Genomic DNA, 17,896 nt, shown 5'->3' on the forward strand with positions numbered 1-17,896 from the left:
ATGAGACAAGGATCTCTATTTATACTATTTTCAATCCCAAGTAATCCTCAGAGCGGAGTTGGTGGAACTCCGTTGAGAGTACTTGGGTTAAGTGGTGGAAACTAAGGAAACTCACTCTTCAGTCATAGTGACTGGGCTTATCCACTTGTTGAAGCTACCAAAGATGGAGATCTCCTTTCCACCGTGGCTCCAGCTGAAAACAGCGGGCAACAAACCAGCGTTCACTTGTTTCTCGCTCTTCACGGGAGACTAAACAAATTTAAAGACAAGTTAGCGAATATCTTAAGTACCATTCCGTCGTTAAAAGTTCAATAAATTCTAAAGCTATTTTGGGTTGAAGACTAGCCACGGTGTGTTTTCCAACATGATTGATTAAGCGTTACCTATCTAATATAACGAAAAGGCGCCAAGTACTTGGGGAACCAGTCTTCGCGCGAGACACTCGTCCCTAAAGAGCGCCCAGCCCCTTCGTTGAAAGGAACAGCGTCTTTAAAGCAACAAGACATTCATTATAAACGAGAGGGAGCGGTTCTGACTGAGATACTAATTCCGAAGGTTGGAGTCCAATAGCAATTACATTTTCGTTAAAAGGATGGCGCCATTGGGACGCGGTAGAGTCCGACTCGAACTCGACGGAACTAAGTTATCCGGCATGACGGATTAAAAATTCAAGCCGAAGTCTATAAATATAAATACCGTAAGACGAGAATAATTCCGACAACCCTACGAGTCTATGACAATGTATATTTTCCTGCCAAATATAACGTGTTTATTGAAAGAAACAGCGTTAATCGGTATTTTACGGCCTTCTCCAATCCGAGGAAACTTCATCCCGAGATTATCAGTTTAATAACAAACTCGGTGCAATAACCAAGATGCTCCGATTAGATACGGAGCGTATATTAAGCGCCGCTGGGGATGTTTGGGACGCGAGAGAAAACAGTAATTGGCCTCTTGACAGAACGAAATCGAGGCTGTCAGATATCTAATGTCTCCGTGCACGCCGCCACGATGCCAAGTTGTTACGTGGACCCTTTCTGAGGCGGAAACATTCAGCGCGGTTTACTTCCCACAGAAAACTTGGCGACTTTGCCAAGACCGCGAAGGAATCACTCTCCTAAAGCTTATTTCGGAAGAAACAATTTTTTGTCGTTCGAATTCCCAAACCACCCACGACACGTTGCATCCATCCAAGAACTTCCCGATTCCCGGAAAGTCGATTTTCCACACCTCTGTTCATCCGCGTGCCGTTTTCAAGGACAAGTACGTCTTCTCGAATTAAACCGCTCCTTTTGCCAACGTCATTCGGATAGCGGGGGAAGAAGACACAAATTTATGAAATAATTTTTTTGAAAGGAGAGTGGGGTGACAGCGCGATGAAAAAAAAATGCGGCGCTGAAAAATGGTTCCTTTCCCTTCAGTCTCAAAACCTAAATAAATTTTGCCAACACTAAATTTAGCTTCCGACGAAAGATGTTTACCGCCGAAGAACCCACTCCAGGAAACTAGTTTTGGACAAAATTTATAGTTCCATTAAAACGACATATCCCTTTAGTCAGGCTTCTCAGACAGGCTTCTAGTTTACTATCAACAACCCAATTTTCTTTTAAATGTATTAAGCCACGGTTACGCTACAGTTAAAACCAACTAACTTTAGATCGATATCGGTCATCGTAAGGTTCCCCTTTCCATTAACACTTTCAGGGTTAACGATAATAGAAAGTGTAGGAAGCCGTTGACTCGCGTGGCATGAAAAGCTGCAACCACAATCCTACGCGCTGGAACCCGGTCACCCGAATAAAAAGGCAATAAAAGTCGCTAGCTGACTTGGGCCTATGACCTAAAGCCTGGTTCCGTCACGTTGGTTCGCGAGTAGTTAAGCGAGACTCTCTAACTCTAAGAAATCAGGATTGGACGATACCACAGTAATGGTCTACTATCGTGTACCCTGTTTTGGTAAAAAGAATAGCGGTCATCCTGACGAATCGATTTAGCAGGTTCCGTGACCGTGGCTAGGAGACAGTTAAATTCTAAATTCATATCTCTCTGATAATAGGTTAACGCACGCGATACGTACTTCTTGATTGTCTCCCTCGGTGTGACCGACATTGGTGTCGCCATTCGTATTGACAATGTGGGCATCGCTAGTTCCATTGACTGGAAATGTCGGCGCTTCCGGTTGCTCGCTAGTTCCATTGACTGGAAGTGTCGTCGCTTCCGGTTGCACGGCCGTAATGACTGGAGTCGTTTCTTTTTGATTTTCCGAGGTCGTTTCTTCTTTGGCAACTTCGATGGTGGATACGTTCTGTTGGCTTTCGACGGGTGCGGCCGCTTCCGGTTCGGCGGGTGTGGCCGTCGTTTCGACCACAGGCGCGGTTTCGGCGACTATCGCTTCTTCCTTCGCCGCTTCTGGAACTTCGGCACTTTTCGCGACCTCCGCTTCGCTGGCTACACCATTGTTAACGGATTGTTCTTCAACGACTGGAGTGGCTGCCGCGGCCACGGGTTCGGCGGTCGCCGAGGATTGACTTTCGGTGGTGACGGGTTCTGCCGGAGCTGGGGTTTCCGCTACGGGGCTCTCTTTGGCCGGTTGGATCTCCTCGACGGGAGCGGCGACTGGCTCTGGGGTTTTGACCTCTTCGACGGGTGGCGCCGCTTCCGTTACAAGCGCGACTTCGGGAACGACCACAGCCTCTGGAACTGGTTCCGGCTCGACGACGACGGCGGCGGCGGGTTCCGGCACAGCGGCAAGAACTGGTTCGGCTGGAGCCGGGGCGAGGACCGGAGCTTCCGTCGTGGGTACAGGCGGAGGAACTTCCTGGGCGCTTTCGATGGTCGTGACTGTGGCGGCTTCGATAACTGGCTCGGCCGCGGGAGTTTCTTCGATCTTGGGCGCTTCAACGACGACTTCCGCCGGTTGCTTGGCGGGTTCGTCCACCGGCGAAGGAGTGGCGGTGGCGGCTTCCACCGGGGACTCTGTCTTGGCCGATTCTGGTTGAGCTGGCGCGGCGGCGACTTCGGCCGCTTCCGTTTCTGGTTTGGCGGGTTCGGGAACCGTCTCGGCAACCGGGTTGGGAGGAGGCGGAGGAAGGTCAGTCGTGGCGGTGGCGTCTGCCGCTTGAGCGTCTGTCTTTTCAGCGGGTTTCTCTTCCGATTTCGTTTCCGTCGTGGCTGGCGGGCTCTGTTCCTGCGCTTTGGGAACTTCCGCCGACTCCTCGGGTTTGGCGTCTGTGGGGGCCTCGCCGGCGACTTCTTCCGTGGCTTTCACGTCTACTTTGGATTCTGACGTGGCATCCTGCAAGGAACGAGAATACCGTTAGCAAATGCGAGATCAGCGACGGAAGCCGCTTAACCACATGATGCCCGAATTAATTATTGATTCGGATTTTTAGCCGAGGAAAATTAACAAATATTATGAGCTGGATACTAAGTACCTACTGCTATAAAAAAAAACCTTTTGGTAATTCCATGTAGTCCTCTCGATCTCAAAACTGAAGTTGAGAAAAGTCTAGGGTAATAATTCCAACCAAAGGACTTAGTTAGATAACTGAAAATGAAGCAGTCGACTCGTTTAAAGAAGCCGCAATAAATTCGCAATTAGAAATTTAAAAAGTGACGCCATCTGTCGGCGACTTTTTTTAATTTTATTTATGATAAATTTTACATTTAAATCGTTAAATTCGGATTTAATTTAAGTTAAGTGGGGCTGAAATGTATCCTCCTACGATCTCAATATTTAAAAAAGTTATTGACCAAAACATATATATGAAATTAATAATTAATTAATTAATATTGAGTTAATATTAAATTGAAATTAACGTTTCGGAGGGACACCCTTGCTTTCTTTCAGGAATTTCTAAGTTTGATTTCAAATAAAAATATTTATTTTAAAAACCAACTATTTATAGTTGGTTCCAAGTTTAACTTATAAAGGCGGGTTGCGGAAGATAGCCAAAATTCCTACCCAGGACTGATAAGCCTTAAAACTGCGAAACCGGTCTACTGTTGATAATCTTTGGCTGAAATTTTAGACTTCTTTTTAAAATTATTTTGTTGTTTCACAATGTGCTTGACTAAAAATCAAAATTCCTTTGTTTCGAAGCAGGAATTAAAAAAAAAAACCCCCAATTCCAATATTTCATGTTTCTGGCACAAAACTGTTAACAAAATATAAATGTTAAGAGTAAAAGCATCGATCATTACGGCAAATACTAAATGAAGCGAGTTAAAAAAATAAAATTTAATTTAAAATTTGAATAAAAATAAATTTTAAATTTAAATAAGCGGGGTAAAAATCAAGTAGCTTACCATATTAACAGCGTTCTTGTAAAGCGATAAAAAAGAGGGTAGTAGCGGGAAGGCGCTGAGCTAGAAAATGGCGAACTGCGGCCAAATAATAAAAGACGGAAAATGTCCAACGAGAGTCACTCAGAGGGAGAGAGAGAGAGAGAAATGCGCTCTTCCTTCCAAGTCCTCTTTCCCAAATTCGGGACTATTTCCACCAGAAATTCTTAACAAAGACCAGATGTGTCGTTTCAGAAAAGGCCGCCCTCGCTGGGGACTGCGCGTTGTCGACCGACCAGAGGACAGAACCAAGAGACAGTGTCGACTCGGCCACCAAATACGACCCCGACTGAGATAAACAAGCGAGCTCGAGAGAGGGACAAGTAGCTAACGCGGTTCGACTCTCGGGCGTCAACTAACTGAACTGGGGTCAAAATCGTTCCGTCCTGGGTATTCACCGAGACTATATGTACAAGATGGAGAGAACCTTTTCCCCTATTTTTAGGCACTCGGTGCGCCCGGGTGGGCGGAAACGAGCGAGGGGGGGGGGTCGAAGGCATGACTATCAGCCACACGGTTTCGCCAAGATACACCGGGGCGGGACGCGGCGCGTTCGTCGAAGCCAAAAACCTTTTTGCAATAAGGATCGCACCATACAACCCTCCTTTCGCGACCCTCTCGCGTATAGAAAGTACACCGTACATAAGCGTACGTGGCCGACTCTCAGTCTCGTGATTGGCTACAAAATATCCTACGGCGTATTAAGACCAATTCACATTGAGCCAAATTCCCGAAATTGCGATCCCAGACATAGTCGCGTCGGAACAAATTGCCGAAACTTAAATTAAGCGGATCGGAAAAAAAAACATAGCGACGATATTTTTTTTAACTATCATTCGTCAATAAAGGGCACTCTTAAATTGACATTAGTCAGCGCGTTTCATCCGGATCATTTCTTCTTGGCACGAAATTACGAAATAAAAATGACGAGAAACGATAGGCAATATAGGCTTAAAGCCGAATAATTAACGAAATAACGAAGTTATATTTTTTAAGAAAAACAAGTAAAAACGCGTGCGAACGCAACCGTGAAGGCAAGGTCCTAAAACCGAAATATTTGGAAACCCACACTGCGCGCGCGGGCTCAGTCGGAGTATGGACCCCCATCATAAATGAGTCCTAGGTCAAAAACTCCCAAAATTGCACTGACTCACCCATAAAGGGCCATTGAAGAAAAATGAACCCCTCCTCTCTCTCTGTACATGGAAGAAATATTTCGGATCCCCCCCTCCCAGTTTTTCATCTTTATCTTCCGAAAAGAATGCCACAGAGAAAGGAAGAGACGTATCGGCCCAAACTAGATAACGTTTCCTCGCTTTTCTCAAAAGATTTATCTTCGTTACTAAAAATATTTCTTAACTCCTTGCCGTTTGCTTAAAATATTTTTTGAATATTCTTAAAAGGGTTATACCGTGTAAACTCAGTATCATTTGTTAGAATTTCATTTGATCGAATCGATAGAATTGTTTATCATCACGGAAAAACCATCAGAAATCATGGAAAAATGAACAAACAGATTTTAACTGGAGATTCCAATTTAAGTAGACTGGTTTCGACATTTTGCGATTTATTAGAACTGTGTAGAACCTCTGGAACTCTCGGATTTAGACGATAAAAATGACTAATAAGAATAATATTAATTAATAATATAGGGAAACTAATTTTTCATGAATATTAATTAATATATATTTATAGGGAAATAAATTATGTAAATATCTTTTTTAAGATTTGTTAGAATTTATTTACAATAATAATGGGCTAGGTTCAATCATGTTACTGTAGGTTCTAACTGATCTATGATCCAAGATATTTTCGGTAACACGTTAAGGCTAATAAACGTCAATTTTACTTGACAATAAAAGCAATGCAGTGCGGGGATCTTCTAGCTTTTAGTAGTGGTAAAAAGGTATAGTTGCGAGCATTAGAAAAATTCCACGTGATGGGCGGTATAAAAAGTCGTTAAGGCATCACGTATCACGCGTTTCAAAAATCCTGCTGCTGTTTACGAATCGTGCACACAATCTCGCGAGCCTCTTTACGCTGATAAATAAATAATCACGAGCCCTAAGAAAAAACACTCTTCATTACCTCATCATACCTCTAATATGCACATTTTTAAAAATATACGTTTTTGGTTCGTACTGACAATAGATTTTGCTTAAAAAATATATTAAAAATATAGTTCCATATAGTATAAGCATAAGTCTATAATATTGTTCCATAAGTTTGTCACTTTGGGGAATATTTTACCGAGAGCTAGTAACGGAGTGACGTCATCACCAGAAGAAAATCTCCCCCTAGCGAGGCGCTGTCAAAGCCTACGTGTTACGCGTTAGAAAGCGGACGCAAAACGGCGACGACGCCCGTAATGCAGTCTGTCTTGTGAATAGCTCTCAGTAAAACTTTTCGATGTAAAGAATAGGAAGTGTCACACTTATGTAACAATATTATACATTTATGGTATAAATGATTTTAAAACTTTGATTTTATCAGCGTATAGCTAGATTCCCTTCAGCAAAATTACATTGTTAAGTTTGATGATACCAAACCTCGCCTCTAGGTGGATAAATAGCGTGTTCACGTTTCACTGTCTGACAAACACGAAAACAAAGTGCCAAAAATAATTATCCGACCTCGAAGTTGAAGGCCGATATCTCGCTAATGAGATGTGAACGGTAGTAATATAATCGTTATTAATAACGTTTAAGGCCTCGAGAAAACTTCCCTCTCGAGTGAAAGACTTCATTTGTCATTCCAATTCAGAACGGGCCAATTGGCGAGATTCGTCCCAATTAGATTTTGTAGGGCGATTAAGACTAAAATTAGAGAGACTCTAAGGGGACTAGAGTCGGGGAGAGAGAACTACCCTAAAAATAAAAGTGGGTAGAAAAATATGAAGCAGCCATTAAAGTGGGTGAAAGCTAAAGCGGGTACGCAATTTTACTGGAACAAGGTTGAAATATTTTGACGAATAAATATTTTTTTCTCGAGCAGATTAGGGAAAAAAACGCGATCCCTTTGTCCCGAATTCAGGAAGCTCGCAAATTTGGCAAAGAACGCGAAAACATTCGAGTCGTAGGATTTCGAAGAATCTTTCGCTCGACAATCGCGACTTAAAAACGTGTACTTAAGATTGAAGATTTCGGATGTGGAGTTTCAGCGAGGGACATTTTCAAATATTTTTTTGGGGGGAATCTCGGTATCCTCGAGGTTATGTTTACAGTTTTATCTCGAGGAAACCTTCTTTTGGGAAATAGTAATAGGCTTGCTTTCGTTTTTGATGTTCCAAAGCTGGCGAAATTGGAACGGGTAAAGGTCAAAATTTGGAATACGGATTTCTACCACGGCCCACGCGGACCGTTGGACCTTTTGACCCTCTTCAGAGCGATATGTATTCGCTGTGATTCATATTGACGTGGCGCCAATCTTTAGCAGGAAAAATGAATATTCGATTGGGAATATAATTCTTAACTGAATCAGAAAGTGAGTTGGTAGTTTTAGGCGTTTAAAAAATGCATATCATAAGAGCTATTTAATAATGATTTTTTTAGCTCAAAAATCCGTATTCTCTATAGGGCTTACCCTAAAAATCTTTAGTGTGTGTGCTCTGGAAAATTAAAGTAATCTGCTTCAGGACCATTTTTTTGATCATAGGTTTTTTAAACCCCTCAAAAATTCACTAAGCCCATAAACGGTTTTGTGCCTCTCTCAAATAGTAGGGAGACTAACATTTTATGATTTTTAAGAAACATAATAAGTTCGAGATAAATAATATCAAACGGAATATATTTATTGTTTGTGTAACGAATTTTTTCAAATCTTTTTATCAGAATAATTTAATTTTATAAAATTAAATTTTAGGGAGTACGAAATAAAGTTAAATTTTAGGGAAAACGATATAAAATTAAAATCAAGGACATCTCAGAACGAAATTAAATGTAGAATTATAGGATTGCTTGTTAAATAACTTACCAACTAAAATGGAAAAATAAAATAAATGCATACAACAAATACGTGTTTATATTGGGAATAATATAAATCCCACTTTCAACGTCTTACTCCTAAATTAGAATATGCTTAAACGAAGGTAAAATGAGGTTTATTTCTGTCGTAGGCGTTACCTGCTGACTGTGAATTTCCTCGACGCCGGTGTCCCCGTTGGCGACTCCAGTGTCCTTCTTGCTCTTCCGCCTCTTGATTTTCTTGTCCTTCTGGACGGGAGGGTTGATCTCCGCCTTCTGTCTGCTGCCTCGAGCGCCCATGCTCACTCAATCTTCGCTCGCTTTCTCTCGAGAATTGCTCCGCGCGTCTTCAGTCAGTCGCCTCCGAATCGGATAAACAGAGCGGACGAAAGGGTCCGATGATCCCTCGATTCCCCGGCCTATTATTTACACGATTCCAATCGACGCCACCGACAAAAAACTACTTTCTTCTTGGCAGTCTCGCTCGGAACAAGCCGTGTGTCACCCGCTGCAAAAACAAATTCGAGAAAATGGAAGGTTAAATAACGTTCAACCAACCGCCTAGGACGCGAAAAAAGTTACTAGACAAATAATCAGCTAGGCTATACCCAAGCGACCTTTAAAGCCTATTCGGGTGGCCGGGTTACGACGCGTAGGAGGGTGGTAGCGAGCCCTTCGTGCCACGCGAGCCAAGACTAACTATTACCTTTAACCGAAGAGCTCGGAACCAAACCCAACGTAAGCCTCGAGAGAAAGTTTAAATTTTAAAATAAGTTACGCGAGTTTATCTAATATTTTTTGAAGAAAAACCAAATGGGTTGTCAGAAACAGAATTATGATTTTTGATAATTGATATTTTATAAGAATTACTAGCTTTAATACCCGGCTTCGCCCGGGGGTCTTTACGTAAGAAAGGTAAACGCTGTAGCAAAAACGTAACACGCGTCGCTAAAAGTCCTGAACGACTTAAAAAACCCAACTAGACGTCCCCTTCTACGAAGTCCCTTGCCTATACTAACTCCCCTTCTACGAATTTCACACTAACCCGTAAAAAAGTTTAAAGGTCGGGACGGGCGCAAGGAACGCGAGAGAGGAGATAAGGGAAGTCCAAAGTCGAGTAAAATGAAATTGAATTATGAGTAAAATTGAATTAGATTAATAACCCTGTCAGGTATTTGGAATTAGGCGTGTTTAGTTGGAAATCAGGCCCTGAACATTGAGTTAAAATTTTAAAGCTCTAGAGCTACCCGTTCTCGAGTTTTTAGGAACATGACATACAAATGAATAAATAAATAAATAAATAAAAGGACAAACTTTAAGACTTATAGTTATAGATACCAAAAAACTAATACAGGGTTGCCACAAAATTTTGAGATTCAAATTCCCTGACCATTTTAAGAGATTTTCCCTGACTTTTTAAGACCAAATTTTTATTTTATATTTTACTTTTATCAGAAGTTAATAAATTTTAATGAACTTATATTTCAGTAAAAAGGTTATTGCACTGTTGAAAAAATTAGCCAAACTTTCAAGGAAATAAATGATAATCATAGAATTTGTCATAGATCTGGTCTAAAAAATAAACTTAAAAAAGTGCCAAGATAAAATTGAATTCCCTGACTTTTAACAAATTGTAAAAATTCCCTGACATTTCCCTGACTTTTTAGATCCATTCTTAAATTCCCTGACTTTTCCCTGATTTCCCTGACGTGTGGCAACCCTGTAATACCAATACTAAAAAATAAATACCCATGATAATTAATAGCGGGAATTTATCATCACACCTAGAAGTTTATGTATTTCGGCACACACTATTTTTTCTTTCAAAACGTACTTTTGAAAAATCAAGCCTATAACATTAGCAGTGTAGTAAGATGGATACTTATTTCTGTGTTAATGTTACTTACTTCTGTGACAGTAGTGGCGCGAGAAAATTTTATAATTAGGTAAAGAAATAAAGATTACTACGAATTTTGATCCAAGTATCGTACAAATTTATTTCAACGCCGTTGAAAATTTAGTTATTTTGACAATAATATTTTGGGTACTAATTTAAATTTGAAGGAAATGATTATTTATGTGAATAATTTCAAACCCCCAAATCCGAGGAAGTACAGATATAGAGTAGTTTTAATCAGCTTACTCCTAAAATAATTAACTATAAATATGCCATAAGGGCTAATTGATTCGGTAACCAAAGGGAGTATGGAATTGCAAATCCTTATATTCATTTGTCAGTATATTACCAAAACTCTTGAGCAAGGTCAGATCAGTCATTCTTATCAGGGTTCGTACGAAATTTCCGGAATTAAATTTCCTGACATTTCCAGGTTTTACCTGACCAAATTGCCAAATTTTCCCTGACCAATTTTGTAGAATAAATTAATGGTTTGAGGTAAAACTCTTGAAAAATATTTTCTTTAAAAAATGTATTTGCCTGATTTTTTTTGGGTCATTTTCAAATTCCCTGACATTTTGCCACCATTTTCAAATTCCCTGAAATTTTGCCACCATTTTCAAATTCCCTGACATTTTGCCACCATTTTCAAATTCCCTGACATTTTGCCACCATTTTCAAATTCCCTGACATTTTGAAATCATTTTCAAATTCCCTGACATTTTGAAATCATTTTCAAATTCCCTGACATTTTGAAATCATTTTCAAATTCCCTGACATTTTGAAATCATTTTCAAATTCCCTGACATTTTGGAATCATTTTCAAATTCCCTGACATTTTGGAACCATTTTCAAATTCCCTGACATTTTGGAACCATTTTCAAATTCCCTGACATTTTGGAACCATTTTCAAATTCCCTGACATTTTGGAACCATTTTCAAATTCCCTGACATTTTGGAACCATTTTCAAATTCCCTGACATTTTGGAACCATTTTCAAATTCCCTGACATTTTGGAACCATTTTCAAATTCCCTGACATTTTGGAACCATTTTCAAATTCCCTGACATTTTGGAACCATTTTCAAATTCCCTGACATTTTGGAATCATTTTCAAATTCCCTGACATTTTGGAATCATTTTCAAATTCCCTGACATTTTGGAATCATTTTCAAATTCCCTGACATTTTGGAATCATTTTCAAATTCCCTGACATTTTGGAATCATTTTCAAATTCCCTGACTTTTCCAGGTTTTTCAGGTTGTGTACGAACCCTGCTTATAGGCAAATAAAACATTCAAGTTTGTAAAATATTTACCGCGAGTTAACGAAAGTACCGCGAGACCTTCAGAGGTCGAAAGGCTATCTCACTGCGCGGGTAATAATAAATTGCTTAAACTAAATCAAGCTTCATCGTGCACTTCTTTTCAAGAAACGCGTCAATTTAAGTCAGCTACAATCGCTTTAGACTATGCAAATGAGCAAAAGCGTGGCATTGAGTAGTGAAAGTTCGTTTGAAATAATAAAAGACGGTAATGAAAAGAGGCGTAATCTAGAAGAAAAAGGCCCCAATTTCTATAGACGTATAAAGACATTTAGGGCAGATAAGTGTATGATAATGAAAGTTTAGGAGAATAGTCGGGCGGAGGGCGTTCGGCAAAATGGAATGTTTAGATGATGAGAGTGCTCTGCGAATACAGAACGGATAGAGGAAGCGAAAAAAAGTGTGTCTGGGGAGAGCCCTTGGCTGCGAGCGACGGGCCAAATGACAGGGCCGTTCGGAGGAGGGCGGAAGAATCCCTTCAGACTGAAAATGACGGAGGCCCTAGACAGCGGAAGTGGAAAGCCAGAGATGCCACCCGAAATAGCTCTCTCTAGAACGAGAAATATCGCCTTCCTTAACACTGTCCGAGTAATGGTTTGAAGCTTCTAAGGAAACTATTTATGGATTAAAGTTCGCGAAGGGGACCCGTCTTAAATATAACATTTTATATATATTTTCTTTTTTTAAATTTTGGAGGCCCACACAAAGTGATTTTTTATCAATATTGCGGGGGAAATAATAAGGGACTTTTCACGATGAACATTTGGTAAAATAAGCACCACACAAAATGAATACTTTATTTTAACTCACTCGAGAAATCTGGCGTACTCAATTTCTTAAAATCAAAAAAAATCTATAAAATTTCGAACAATTATAGAAATTCAAAACTAATCAGAAATTATAGAAAATCAAAACTAATCAAAAATTATAGAAATTCAAAACTAATCAGAAAATTATAGAAATTCAAAACTAATCAGAAAATTATAGAAAATCAAAACTAGTCAGAAAATTATAGAAAATCAAAAATAAATCAGAAAATTATAGAAAATCAAAACTAATCAAAGAATTATAGAAAATCAAAACTAATCAGAAAATTATAGAAAATCAAAACTAATTAATTAGAAAATTATAGAAAATCCAGGAAATCTTTAAATAATTTAAAATCAAAGAAATCATTAGAAACCGTGAAATCCTTGGCAATCAAGAGTTTGGTATACATTTTTACTTAAGTAGCTGGGCTCCTCGATTATCTCAAAAACCGGCTGAATTGTTAATTATCTGATCCCAAATATTTATTTTTATAATTATCCAAAAACGAACTTGTACTGTATTAAGTGTTATCATCTTGCCCTTGAACATAAGCATAAGTCTATTTAAAGCTTTTATTAAAATTGGGGTACTTTATCGGGGACAAATCTAGAGTGTTTAGGTTTTTGAAGAAAAATAGGGCATTTTAGGCACCTGATATTGATAAAATAAATTAATGAAGATGACCTCGTTATATTTAATAAGAAGTTTGATATTTCTACTTTATTTTCTACAAATAAATAAAATATTATTTATATGAAATATAATATTTTTTATATGTTCCTATTAAATTTTTATCAATATTGATAGAAATAATTATTTATATGAAGATGATTTTGGTTATATTTAATCACAAATATATTCTATAATTAAACTTTCAATAGTTAAATTTGATTTGAAAGGCGCGTAGTTGAACTTGGAAATGGAAGCTATATGGATGCAGACGTCACCGAGATTTTTTTGAATAAGTAATATATGTCTGAGCGATAAGGCCTGAATATAGAAGAATGGCATGTTAAGGGCGTTTTAGTACAAGATAACTCGAGAGCATACACTGGCACTTATCAGCGTTTAATCAGCGAGATATTTTTGCAGGCGTACTGGCCAAATCGAAAAATTATAATTGATTTCTTATACGTTGAAATAATTTTAGAAATAAATATTAGACGTGTTAAGCCTACGCCATTAAACACGTAGCGGGAACGCGTAGGACTTTAAACGTAGCTTTATAGTGTACAAACTGTTTACCCTTCACGTTTGCAACGCGAGTTTTCTAGACCGAGTGTCGTTGACGCGGGCACTCGACGTAAACATCGCAAATATGGGTTGGCTACAATTTTAGACACGTCATTTTCCCTTCACGACAAAAACATTTCACTTCATACTACATTTCATCCACCTGTATTGAAATTGTTGATTCACTTTGACGCTAGGGGGCTCTTTTTGATATTTTTTTAAAGAACCAAAGATTTTAGTTGTAGTTTAGTCACTGTATTTACTAAATTTTAATTACATAGCTTCAATAAAACCTATCCTAAAATTTATTATAATTATTAATTTTGAGAATTTTATTTATATAATACGACTTCATAATTTATTTTTAGGGGCCTTTGAAATTTGTCGCTACGCCACTGCGTCAATTATAAACCTATTTGTTTTAAATAGACATATCCTTTACATAAAAGGAATAAATACGATAATTGGCGTCATTAACTTCGTATGTTTAAATTAAATAATTATAAATAATGAAATTCCGTTCCATGGTAAATTATAATTAAGGTTAAAATTTTATAAAAGTTCTTAAATTTAAGAACTCAAAAGTTATAATAATTATTTCAACCGTGAAGTATGTTTAAATAAACATACGGTACATAAACGTACCCTTTCCATAAAAGCAATAAATAACACGATTATTGCGTCATTAACTTAGTATGTTTAAATTAAATAATTCCTAAATAAACGTTCTATTTATGGTTAGAAATATTAACTAAAATATCCTTAACATAAACCAATAAACAATGATATTATTTAAGGCATTAACTACGTATAAATTGAATAATCCCAAAATAATACGTCTAACCATAAAAGAATCGAGAACACGGTACGATGTTGACAAATCGAAAAATGTCCAGCGTATCCCCACAAATGAAAAAGATCGAGCACTCACTGTAAGCGGCAATGAAAACTAAAAATGTCCTGCTCGTTCGATACAAGAACTGTCGTCTGCTATTCCGAACAATGATCGAGGCAGAGCCAGAAAGATAATATAACACACGTCGGCCCTATCAATAAGCACCCGCGACTCAACGTCCTCAGAGTGTAATGGAAAAATTATCCCAATAGATATTAACTTGTTCAAATTTAATCTCGACTTTTTCAATATCTATTCTTTCGGAAGAGGAACTCTTACACGAGGCGTAATAGCTTCCTACAAATGATAGCCCTTTTATTTGGCCACGTTACAACCGTTTTTAAACGAGACGAAAATATGTAAAGGAATATTTGGCCTAATAGGCCTTGGCGCCTCGACACTGACTCAGTCAACGAAGGCAATGATAAATAGTGCCTTTACCCAGCCGCGTATAACTAAGCGGTATTCGTGGAAACAATTCTGACATTGCACGTCCTAAAAGCGCCCTATGATAAGCGAGCGTATAGGGAAAAGGAACTACTACGCGATTGAATATAATAGAACGCCCACGCTAAGGTTAGCTTTACTTTCATTACGTTGGTCGTAAGAAGTATTGCACTTCGATGAGATAATAACTCGCTTATTCTAGAGATTTTTTTAATCTTGAGGATGGAAGAATTTCTGAAATATTTTACTTAGTTTCCTTTCAGGAATTTCCCAGGTTCAAATTTACATTTTTTTTGTTATTTCAAGGTAAAGTTTTAAATACAAGAACTGTATAGTAATGAATCGGTTCTATGTTTATACAGGGTGTTTCTGATACAGGGTTGCCACAGTTTTTACACAATCAAATTATCTGACTTTTCCAGGTTTTTCCTGACCATCTCCGGAGATTTTCCCTAACTTATTTTGTTCCAAGATTTTGTATTTTTTAACCTATATTTTTAGTAAAGGTTTCCTATTTGCAAACGAAATTAAATTCAAAGACATTTCCCTGATTTTTAGACTAATTTTTATACCCATATTTATATTCCCTTACTTTTCCAGGAATTCCAGGTACCGTGGCAACCCTGTTCTGTTAAATAAATTCGGGTGACCAGGGTGACCACAAGAAAGCTCAAACGTTTATAACAAAAATAGTAAATATTTTTTCGATTTATAGGATTTTTTTAAATAAAAGGAAAATTTCAGAAAATATAGGCATCAAATATTTACAAAGTAAATACACACGATTTCTAACGGAAATTTGTTTTCAAAATCTGCGTGACACGATTACTGACGTCATTTTGATAGTCTTAATTAAAGAAAGTTACAGGAAGACTTATATTGAAAATATTGGATAAATTATAAAATAGACGAGCTGTGTTAGTTCTTCGGGACTCATCGTTTCATATCTAGGAAACAGAGCACTTTAAACGTGGTTATTTAACTCATTTCGACCCCAAAGAATACCCCTGAGTTTGCGTCATAATTATCAAAATACACCCTTATAATTTTGGATTTTCAAATAAACCCAATAAAATAACCGACCCATTGGAATTTCCAGATACAAAATAGTACGTCAAAAACAGAGTTGGAAAAAAATCCGTTTTATTTTATGAAAACCCAAAAAACCGTTTTTTGTTTAAATAGTTTTTTAAACACTGCTTATTACAAATCAATTAAAAATTAATATTAGTATTATTACAAGTCTCGCGTGACCAGAACGAAGTTTAAGTTTCATTTATGATTTTGTATAAATGCAGGGTGACCAGAAAAATGCCTCAAATTTTATAAAAAATATAGGAAATATTCAAGCGAATTAAAAGGAAAATATAGGAAAAACCATAACCAAAAAAAAAAGGATTCTTATCGAAGGGTACACGACGATGGAATGTTTCCGGGTTGTATACTACATGAGAAAACCTAAGGGGTGAATAGGAAGGTATTGAAAATATAGGAAAAGTGGTCAACCTGTAAATGTTTTAGAAATGTAATCATTTCGGTAAGAAAATGTACAAACATTTTGGAATAATTTTTAGTTTATAAAAAAAAACAATTATTAAAAATCACTTGGTTTATACCATGATTTAACTCATGGTTTATACCAGTGTGGTTTAAACCAACCAACCCTGGTCAAAAACTAACTAATGTTTTCCTTACAGCGACGAAAACACATTCTTCCAATATGAAGAATAAACAAATACTCTTTTGAAACTCAAAAATTGAATATAAAAAATAGTTTTTTTTGCATTGCAGCAATCCTTTTTCATTGTTTCAACAGGAAAAAGACAGTTTGTTTAGGAAAAGATTGCGCAAGATCGCCGTTTGAGGGCGTCCCGATCGTAAAAAATGAAGTTCAGCTGGTAGGAAGCTAAATTTATTCATAACATATTCCACTATCGTCAGCGTTTTGCTATAAATACCGAAAACCCCGAGTTTAGGCGAAATGTTGCGTAGAGGAGACTTCGAAAGGAATCGACGCCGCGACAAATCTTGCAAAATAAAGATGTTTTTTCCCGTTTTCAACGCAAATAAATTCCGCGAAAGATAACGCGGTTTCCGATGAATAATTCATTAATCGGGAAAAAAAATGTTGTCCTACTTCATCAAGATTTAAAAAGCACTCCGACATTAGCAGTCACGAGGAGCGGATTATCTCCTCTCGCCGTCTCCAACGTAGACGCGCGTGACATCTGGTGGCACTTTCACCAAATATTTTGAAACAAATATGGCTAAGGGATGGTACTAGCTTCACTTTCTAACGTTGTTAAAATAAATATATATTCTAAATAGAAAAATCAACTGCTAACAAGCGTTAAGGCTGGTTTTCAACGTAACTAGCGACATTTATTTTAGCTTTTGATAAACCTGGTGGCAGATATGTAGAATTAAGTAATCCACCGCCAATATGGTCTGTATGCTTTCTTTAACGTAGAAAATAATAATCAAAAATAATCAGCTAAGCTAATACCCAAGGCACCACCTTACGCCCAAGTCATCAAGCGACTTTTAAAGCCGTTAATTCAGGTGGCCGGGTTACAATGCGTAGGAGGGTGGTAACAAGCCCTGCATGCCACGCGAGCCAACAGCTCCCTACACTAACTATTACCGTTAACCTCTAATAGGATGTTAGGCGCCGATTGTTTAAATAATAAAATTGTTCCGTGTAAAATACAGTGTGAAGTTTGACGAGTTTGAATTAGAAGTATAGAATAATAATAATCAGCTAGGCTAATACTCAAGGCACCACCTTAGGCCCAAGTCATCAAGCGACTTTTAAAGCCATTAATTCAGGTAGCCGGGTTACAATGCGTAGCTCCCTATACTAACTATAAATACACTACCATACTTCATAATTCACTATCAAAATGATAAACATGTAATTTCATTTTAATTAAATTTAAGGAGTCACGATGAGGTGTGAAGATTTTATTTGTCCATTTGATTTTG

The 17,896-nt window shown here is 37.8% G+C and overlaps 1 protein-coding gene across 5 annotated transcripts in view; it reads right to left on the bottom strand.

Moving 5' to 3' along the window:
• LOC149936359 (uncharacterized) overlaps positions 1-17,896 on the bottom strand; it is a 75,549-nt gene that overhangs the window by 2,282 nt on the left and 55,371 nt on the right. Inside the window, exons 2-5 of one of the 5 annotated variants that reach the window (XM_090154724.1) lie at positions 8,466-8,814; positions 2,213-3,295; positions 2,078-2,170; positions 116-249 (exon numbers count right to left, since the gene is read on the bottom strand). In XM_090154724.1, the coding sequence (XP_090010850.1) occupies positions 116-249; positions 2,078-2,170; positions 2,213-3,295; positions 8,466-8,606 (1,451 nt within the window). In that variant the 5' untranslated portion in view covers positions 8,607-8,814. Of the gene's footprint in view, positions 1-115; positions 250-2,077; positions 3,296-4,308; positions 4,735-8,465; positions 8,815-8,914; positions 8,955-14,500; positions 14,643-17,896 lie in introns of those variants that run through there. The other 4 variants (XM_090154722.1, XM_090154723.1, XM_090154721.1 and 1 more) reach the window with 4 other exon arrangements.

Source organism: Leiobunum rupestre, chromosome 7, assembly GCF_980474605.1.
Source record: "Leiobunum rupestre chromosome 7, qqLeiRupe1.1.hap1, whole genome shotgun sequence".
Taxonomy (NCBI): Eukaryota; Metazoa; Arthropoda; class Arachnida; order Opiliones; family Sclerosomatidae; genus Leiobunum; species Leiobunum rupestre.